Source organism: Aulonocara stuartgranti (genome assembly GCF_965226115.1).
Source record: "Aulonocara stuartgranti genome assembly, chromosome: 18".
In the NCBI taxonomy this organism is placed as follows: domain Eukaryota; kingdom Metazoa; phylum Chordata; class Actinopteri; order Cichliformes; family Cichlidae; genus Aulonocara; species Aulonocara stuartgranti.
The window spans coordinates 858,957-868,308 of NC_138954.1; the positions used below are offsets into that span (position 1 = coordinate 858,957).

At 44.5% G+C, this 9,352-nt stretch overlaps 1 protein-coding gene across 1 annotated transcript; it reads right to left on the reverse strand.

Annotated features, from left to right (window-relative positions):
• Window positions 1-1,143: 1,143 nt before the first annotated feature.
• Window positions 1,144-6,851, reverse strand: LOC309693944 (uncharacterized protein). The gene is made up of 3 exons (XM_082513620.1): window positions 6,620-6,851; window positions 5,537-5,827; window positions 1,144-2,378 (listed from the first exon to the last, which is right to left on the reverse strand). The coding sequence occupies exons 1-3, from the start codon at window positions 6,789-6,791 to the stop codon at window positions 1,537-1,539; spliced, it is 1,305 nt and encodes a 434-aa protein (XP_082369746.1). The 5' UTR covers window positions 6,792-6,851; the 3' UTR covers window positions 1,144-1,536.
• Between the last annotated feature and the right edge of the window lie 2,501 nt (window positions 6,852-9,352).

Here is a 9,352-nt window from a genome sequence, read left to right on the forward strand (position 1 = left end):
CAATCATCAGAAAATGGAAGACATACAAGACCACTGATAATCTCCCTCGATCTGGGGCTCCACGCAAGATCTCATCCCGTGGGGTCAAAATGATCATGAGAACGGTGAGCAAAGATCCCAGAACCACACGGGGGGACCTGGTGAATGACCTGCAGAGAGCTGGGACCAAAGTAACAAAGGTCACCATCAGTAACACACTACGACGGCAGGGAATCAAATCCCGCAGTGCCAGACGTGTTCCGCTGCTGAAGCCAGTGCATGTCCAGGCCCGTCTGAAGTTTGCCAGAGAGCACATGGATGATACAGCAGAGGATTGGGAGAATGTCATGTGGTCAGATGAAACCAAAGTAGAACTTTTTGGTATAAACTCAACTCGTCGTGTTTGGAGGAAGAAGAATACTGAGTTGCATCCCAAGAACACCATACCTACTGTGAAGCATGGGGGTGGAAACATCATGCTATGGGGCTGTTTTTCTGCCAAGGGGACAGGACGACTGATCCGTGTTAAGGACAGAATGAATGGGGCCATGTATCGTGAGATTTTGAGCCAAAACCTCCTTCCATCAGTGAGAACTTTGAAGATGAAACGAGGCTGGGTCTTCCAACATGACAATGATCCAAAACACACCGCCCGGGCAACAAAGGAGTGGCTCCGTAAGAAGCATTTGAAAGTCCTGGAGTGGCCTAGCCAGTCTCCAGACCTCAACCCCATAGAAAATCTGTGGCGGGAGTTGAAAGTCCGTGTTGCTCGGCGACAGCCCCAAAACATCACTGCTCTCGAGAAGATCTGCATGGAGGAATGGGCCAAAATACCAGCTACTGTGTGTGCAAACCTGGTAAAGACCTATAGTAAACGTTTGACCTCTGTTATTGCCAACAAAGGTTATGTTACAAAGTATTGAGTTGTATTTTTGTTATTGACCAAATACTTATTTTCCACCCTGATTTACCAATAAATTCTTTACAAATCCTACCATGTGGATTCATGGATTTTTTTTTCACATTCTGTCTCTCACAGTTGAAGTGTACCTCTGGTGCAAATTACTGACCTCTGTCATCATTTTAGGTGGGGGAACTTGCACAATCGGTGGCTGACTAAATACTTTTTTGCCCCACTGTATCTGGGACTCTCCACCATTTGACCTTAGAACTGAAGAAGCTTCTCGGATGAGAGGTGAAACATCTTCAAGCAACTTAAAGAAGTCCAGACGCTTTTCTTTGCAAGCTCCTTTGACTACGATGACCTGGATGACTGAGAACCTTCACAGACATTTAAAACACATCGTTTTCTCTCCATTTTGGCCTCCTGTCCACACTGAGACGGCGTGTTCACTGATGGAAAACGCAGTGTTTTGAAAACGCTCTTGAAAACGGTGCTTTCACGCCGCAGTGTGGACAGTGAAAACGGAGACTTTCTAAAACGATGAGCCGCAGCACCAGTCCATCGGTCGATCTCCCGCTCTCTTCTCCCGTCACAAGTTACCATGGTGATGTAGCCAGGTAAAAAAGAACACGTGTGATGAAAACGTCTGACCTTTACAACAACATGTGTGACTTTTTTACATGTGCCGAAAAAACATTACGATGTCTGAAAGCTTCCCCGCATGTTTCACAACGATATGGTTTCTCGCCTGTGTGAATTCTTATGTGATCTCTTAAATGAGAGTGACATCTGAACCATTTCCCACACGTTTTGCATTGATATGGTTTCACACCTGTGTGAATTCTGGTGTGCGTCACTAAATTACGATTACTTCCAAACTTTTTCCCACATGTTTTACAAGTATATGGCTTCACATCGGAGTGCGTTCTTAGGTGCTTCTTCAAAAAGCTGCTGCATCTGAACATTTTTCCACACACTGTACAAGCGAACGGTCTCTCACCTGTGTGGATTGAATAATGATCCTTCATTTGATAATTAAACTTGAAGGTTTTTCCACAAACATCACATTTTAAAGACTTACTACTTTTATCAAAGTTACAGTGACTCTCTGACATAGCGGGATTTTCTGCATTGTTGTGACTTTTGTGTCTTTCTCTACTTGATCTTGAATCTGCGTTCTTGTTTCCTCCCAGATCTTGACTGTCAGCTACAGCAAAGTTGTGAGTGAGGAGCTGCTCCCTGCCTGCTTCTGGTTCACTGTGCTCTCCTTCCTCAGCAGCAGTCACCATGAAGGTATCCGTCTCCTCCTTCAGTCCCAGCTGCTCTCCCTCCTGACTGCTGCACAGTTCCTCCTCTTCCTCTTTAATCTGTGGAGCTTCTGGTTCCTCCTGCTCCACACTGGAGCTCCTCTCCTGGTTCCAGAGCTGCTGCTCAGGGAGAACCTCCTCCTCCTCCTCCTCCTCCTCTTCCTCACAGACAGGCTGCTGTGGGACGTCTGGAGGGACAGAAGGAGATAAGAAAAAGAAAATCATCTGAGTAACTATTACTAATAAAGTATAATAATAAAGGAGAATGGCCACAAATTCAGGCTGCGAGAGTGAATTGTCCCACTCCAGAATAAAGCTCATCAACAGAGGGACATCAGCAGTAAGGGCAGAGCGAGGATGAACTACCAGCTGCTGTAGAAAGGCTGTAATAAATATCCTGCAATGAGCTGATAAATAACCGGTGAGGTCTCAATGGATCCTAATCTGTAAGATGAGGGTTAAAAACTGAGAAGCTGAATAATTCACTGAACTAAGTAAAAATAAGTTGCTGACAAACGTTACTAAATGGAAGCAGGTGCAACAAATCAAACGTGAGTTACATCCAACATTCTCCAGCATGTTTATAATCACATCACAGGAAACAGAACTTTTGATCTTCTCGATTCATCTCCATAATGTTCATAACTGCTGTGATCCTTTGTTCATTACGTGCTGCGGGCTTTTGGGTGGCTCTCAGCACATTCTAGCTTTAGCTTCAACCACTTTGCCTTTGTTAGCTTCTTTTAAATGACCATAGGTTTTTTTATTAAGCATGTTTTCATGGACACGCCCTAATAGCTGAACTAAGGGGAAGTTTGCATCTTCACTCACAGTGAAAAGCTTCCAAGCTAACAGCATGTTAGCATGTGACAATTTGGCTAAACCACTGTCTATGGCCAACTGCAGCCCGCGGGCCATTTTTAATTGATTAATTAAATTTATAAATAGCATAGAATAAGGCCGCACTTCAACTTTTGCTTGAGTGTATTGCACTTCTTTGTTTTAACACCAGGGGGAGCTGCTGTTGATCAAGGCAGTTGCTCCACCAAAAAGGACAATCACAGAAGAAATGTACCCCAAGTTACTAAACAGGTCAGAACCAAAGAAGCCAAAGGTAGAAAGTGAGTGCAGAAAATTTCAGACACGGTGGGAGAGTGAATATTTCTTCAAAGAACTCAAGTGTGTCTGTTTGATCTGCACTGAGACTGTGGCAGTTATGAAAGAGGATAATGTGCGACATCATTATGAAGCCAAACATCAGGCCTGTGCATCCGACACTGGTGCTGAGCCAGAGCAGACATTAACTCTCCTGCAGGGTCAGCAGCAGTATTTATCTCGTGCTCGAAAGGTCCAGGAAAAGGCTCCGATAGCCGCTATGAGGTCGCCCAACTCATCGCGAGACATGGCGAGCCTTTCTCAGATGGAGACCTCATAAAACACGGCCTCGTTAAAGTCACCGAAATAATGTGGAAAAAGTGCAGGACTTCAACAACGTCAGCGTGTCCAGAAATCCAGTCGTGCGACGCACTGAAGACTCGTCAGCCAACATTAAACCGCACCTGTCTGATAAAGCTGTGCTTTTAATTTTGACTCCATCGCAGGCGATGAGAGCACCGACGCCACAGACGCCGCACAGCTGCTAATTGTTGCTGGGAGTGGACGAGAGCACGAGCGCCTTAGGTGAGTAAAACTATATTCCACAGTAGCCGTGTGTTAGGTGCAGGTACACATGCTTCAAATATCAGTAATGCGCATCGATTCTGTCACTACTCTGCTTTTGTGCACCACTTTCTTATCTGCGTTTTCCTTGTTAACACACAGAGCACACACACCGCTGTGCACAGCGCACGCAGTCAGCTGATCTCATCTGATGCACATCTGCTCCTTGATCAAGTGACATTTGTCCGGGTTTTTGGCACGAGTGGCGTCGGATCAGCACCGCAGCTGGACGGCCCGATTTACAAACCCAGCGCAGCTGATACTCACCAGAATAATCTGCTAAAATGATGCACTCCTGTTATTAAGCCCAGTTCAGTCTGTTAATGTTGATAACCGTTTCAAACGGACGTTAACAGGTGTGTTGCTGAGCCTAATAACTTAAATAACAAGCTTTATTTATTGCTTTATTTATTGTTTTTTCTCTGTGCTGTAAATCTTCAGTCCAAGAAGAAATCTGAGGCTGCTGTGAAAACGAGCTACCAAAGCTTTTTCTGGATAAATCAACAAAGATCCGTTTATGGAAAGATGGGATGAAGGCAGTTTTGTCTTTAATTATATTCAACAATATAACATATTTGACCACTTTTAAGTGATTTTTCTAACTTTAATACAGTAAAGTTAAGGTTATATACCTCATTTCTAGTAACTGGCCCCGCCCCTCCTATATTTTTATGTATGTTGGCGTCAGTGAAAACGTTTGGACACGCCTGGTTTAGGGCTGTTGATATAACCATATATATCGGACGACGATATAAAAACCATGTCGTTTGTTTCGTGGTGTCGTAAAATAAACGCCCATTAAGTTGATTTTTAATTATGATTTTAGTGTTTCAATAGTAACCAAGTGAAAAGTGATGGAAAACCACCATCAGAGTTCAACAGTGATTCAATATCAGACTCTAACGCTGTTCCAACAGAACTGCCTGATGTTGATTTAACATTGTTTCAATGGATATGTGCTCTCCCGTCATGTCCCCTCATGTAAAATGTGCTGTTCTTCTTTAAACACAAACGTAAGTAACAGCTGATTAACATTAAAAATCTTTGAATTCGAAGGAAACCTTTCCTCCGGGAGCAGAAACAACATGCTGACACATGTGAACAGCTGAAGGCTGCTGCAGCATTGATCAAATTAGGTTTTTAATATCGATTCTCTTCCAAACCCCAGCAGTCCAGTGTTGATTTTAGGGGTCTGCAAAAATAAAATAGCAGCGTTCTAACGTCTCACCTGCTTGTTTTTACTCAATAAGCAGCGTGAGCTGTGCATACATGTATACGATTTTTATTAAGAGAGATTAAGCTTGTGTTTCCTTCATGAAGCTTATTAGACATTATGAAACAGATCAAGTGCTCAAAATACCTTTTTCATACATCTTTTTTCTTAAAGAAATCTACTACGTCACGTGTAATTTCCATTGCAAATATTAATCACAGTTCAGCAGGGATGCAGTAAAAACTCTGTGTGATGTCATCAAGTACGATGCTGCTCAGCTGTGGAATGATCGCGCTGTTTTCTCGCACTCTCGGGAAGTCCGGACTCCCGTGTGAACTTACGAAGTCTGGACTGGCTGCACGAGTATTGAGAAACGGCCCATGAGTAAAATTCCTCCCTCAGAGGGACACTCACCTGTCCTGTGCAGCTTGATTTGGGGTTTCCAGGTGATATCCAGCAGTCTGCGCTGACGCTCCATCTCTTCCTCGTACTGCACAGGATCATTATGAACTTCAGGCTCCTCCTTCAGTCCCAGCTGCTCTCCCTGCTGACTGCTGCACAGTTCCTCCTGTTCCTCTTTAATCTGTGGAACTTCTGGTTCCTCCTGCTCCACACTGGAGCTCCTCTCCTGGTTCCAGAGCTGCTGCTCAGGGAGAACCTCCTCCTCCTCCTCCTCCTCCTCACAGACCTGCTGCTGTGGGACGTCTGGAGAGACAGAAGAAAGAAGTCACAACCACAGAAACATTAACAGGACTTTACAGCATGACTGCGTCGCTCGTGTGTGAGAGTAAAGCCGTCCAGTCAGCTGTAAGTCACTGATCTCAGATCTGCATTTATTCAGACGAACATCTGGAAGGTAAAGCCCCCTCAGCACAGCAGCAGCACCGCACTGCCACTACAGTTCATAAATTCAATATTAGGTGTCACTGTGCCGAGCTGCACATTAAACTCTGTGTCACTTCTTTCAGTCGCGTCCGTGACTCTGAACAACAACATGGTGGACTTTGTTGTTCTCACACGTGTGTAAATGTGACCACAGGAACCGTGCACGTGCTGTGTACCACTTTAGCTTTTATGTGACATCATCACAAAGGGCCCGGGCGACCACTCTGACGTCACTGATGGAGAAATAAAAAAGACGTATTGTTATGACGTTAACACTGAACTCTTTACAGCTCTGCAGAAGAAGAAAGGAAACCAAGGAAAAACCTTTTCAGGCTAGATTACTGAGTTTAGAAGGTGCACCTGAACGCACCATCAAACACACGTTTCACCGCCAAACAAAAAGTTTTTCAAACGATTCACAGGATTGAGTGATGGATCCAGGTCAGAGAAAAGCTCAAATCCAGGCTGATTTCAGCGCCTGCTGTTTGAATGCAGCGCAGCGCAGTCCTGTCCTCTGTTTGCTCTTTGTTAGCTCACATCTCCAAAAAGTCCTCACAATCAGAAACGTCCCGCAGAGCTGTGATCAGGATCCTCCCTCAGAGGGACACTCACCTGTCCTGTGCAGCTTGATTTGGGGTTTCCAGGTGATATCCAGCAGTCTGCGCTGACGGTCGATCTCTTCCTCGTACTGGACGATCGTTTTTTCAAACTCCAAGAATATTTGTTCAGCAGCAGCAGTTAGTCGCTCGTTGATGAACTCTCTCAGATACTGAACTGAAGGCATCGTTGCTGCCGCAGCTCACACACTCAGCTCACACAACAACACACCCGGGTCAGTGACCGTATTAGTGCCTTTCCTTTATTTACTTCCGCCTGTGTCACGCGGTGAGGTTCCGGCAGAGCACGAGTGTTGCCTTTAGTTCCTCTTCAAAGTGTCAGTTTGTTGCAGTAAATAAATAAAATGTTCTGAGCTGCCGTGAGAAGAGAAAACAGATCCATAAAGACCTCTGTGCAAGCTCCGTGTTTGGCTGTTTAACTTTCAACAGCAGCACGAAGCACAAACTATGCAGGATCTCCTGCAGACACACCAGCTGTCATCAGGATTTAACAGGAAACATCACATGAGAGCAAAAGCAGCTCCTCCTCCTGACTGCAGAAACCTGTCTGACTCCAGCTGTGAACATCAGACCACTCACAGCTAACTCCCAGTGAACATCACTTCCAACATTTCTCCTCTGGAAACATGGAAAAACTGTCTGTGATCTGGATCTTTGCAGCTCTCGTAGGTACGTATGTTTCTGACAGGAACACCTGAAATTCAAAGACATGTTTACAGCGTTACAGATCCAGTTTGGATTTTCTTTGAGCTCACTGTGTTTTTCCAATGATGGACATGTGACTGTGGAACAGAGCTGTAAATATAACATGTTGTTTCATCAGCAGGTAACAGCTTGGAAGATGATATTACTGCCAGCAGTGCTGAAGTGTTTTCATCAGAGGGCCGTACAGTTACTGTGTCCTGTAACTATTCAGTTCAAGCCCAGAATCTCCAGTGGTATCGACAGGATCCTGGATCAGCTCCTCAGTTCCTTCTCCTCATCACTGATACGAGTGAGCCGAGTGTGCTGAGAGCAACCCCCCCAAACCCTCGACTGACTGCTGCACTGGACAAGGAGAGAAATCGAGTCAATCTGGAGATCTCTGCTGCAGTGTCTGACTCTGCTGTGTACTACTGTGCTCTGCAGCCCACAGTGACAGGAAACAGCAAAACTCTGTACAAAAACCTTTGGAGCAAACAGAATACTCCACAACATCCACTAGAGGGAGCCACACACTGTTAAACCTCTGATTCTCGTGTGACTGATGACAAAGACAACAGAAACGTGACGATCCAGTTCTGGGACCAGGAGTTGCAGTTTTAACAGTCTTCCACACCAGCTTATTGTGTTTTTTTTAATATTTTTAAAACATTTTTTTCCAAAATTTAAAACAAACACAAACCCCAAAACAAACAAAAACAAACAACCATGCACTTCACAAAAACCACAGGTACCAAAAGCTACCAAAACATCAAACCTACTTCCAGTGGCCGCTGCACTTTAAATGGGAGTAGCTCAGACGTCAGAGAACATCCAAAAATTACAAGTTCAGGCTGTGCAGGCTTCATATCTGCCTCAGAATACCAGTCAAACATTTTAGAACAAAAGTCATGGAACAACGGACCTTCTGCCAGTCTACACCTGTCACACATTGGGGAGATAGAAGGATAAATGTTGTGCAGTCTGGCCTTAGAACAGTGTAACCGGTGGAGGATTTTAACTGAATTAACTGGTGTCTGCTGTTTATAGAGCAGGAGTGGATTTTAGACAGACACTTACTCCGCATAGATTCAGGCACCTTCATCCCCGATTTATTCTCCCAAGCCTGCCTAATCCCAGCTGTATGCACCACAGCAGAATTACCAAATAACTGTACAATTTTGGTGATATGATGTCTGGAATCAGGTCTTGAGTATTTTGTAGATGCCATGTTCTGACGGTGGAGTTGCAGAATCTTTAAACTTGGACTGGATGTAATGCCTGACCTGCAGATATCTATATAAATGTGAATGTGGCAGATTATATTTCCCTTTTAGTTGACAAAAGAAGAAAATGTGTTATCAACATACAAATCCTCAATAGACACTAAACCCTTTTCTCTCCAGTCATGATACGTCTTCTCTTGCCAAGAAGGCATAAAATCATGATTAAAACACATCTGTACAGGTGTGTCTGGCAGTTCCAGAAATCTTCTCCTCTGATTCAAGATTCTAACGGTTTGTTTTAATTAAAATATTAGCAGCTCAGGAGTAATGTCTGAAAATTGGCAGGCCCAGCCCTGCGTCTCTCTTGGATTTCTGCCCTCTTGCCATTCCAAATATAGGACGTTGGCAGCTAATTCATGACCTTCCATGCGGTTCTGTAAGTCAGTCTGTACTGATAGCACCGACTGGAACTTGGCCTCAAAAGCATCAAACCGTTCATCAGGTCTCTCCAGGATTGATTCAGATGTTGTCTTACATATTTCCTGGCACATGTCCTACATTTCAATCTTGTCATCTGTGGTGACAACTTTAGGCTCAGCCAAAGCCCTGCTAGCGCAGCTATCATTAGCACCAAGCTCGCTAACATTAGTGCTGCTAATGTATCTGTCGATGGTCTTATTCTCGCTCAGGTTCAAGGCTTTCTTCAGCAGTTTGAGATGTGCAGGGCAACGATTAAGCCAAAGGAACCAGTTGATTATTTAAGCTCCTGAATGGTTTTATCTTGTGTTGCATGGAGAGCTCAAACCCACGCGTCTACATCA

Coding starts and splice junctions, on each gene's coding strand:
- LOC309693944 (XM_082513620.1), bottom strand. CDS start 6,791: ATGCCTTCAGTTCAGTATCTGAGAGAGTTCATCAACGAGCGACTAACT. Junction 5,828..6,619: donor AATCAAGCTGCACAGGACAG/GTGAGTGTCCCT, acceptor CTGTCTCTCCAG/ACGTCCCACAGCAGCAGGTC. Junction 2,379..5,536: donor AATCAAGCTGCACAGGACAG/GTGAGTGTCCCT, acceptor CTGTCCCTCCAG/ACGTCCCACAGCAGCCTGTC.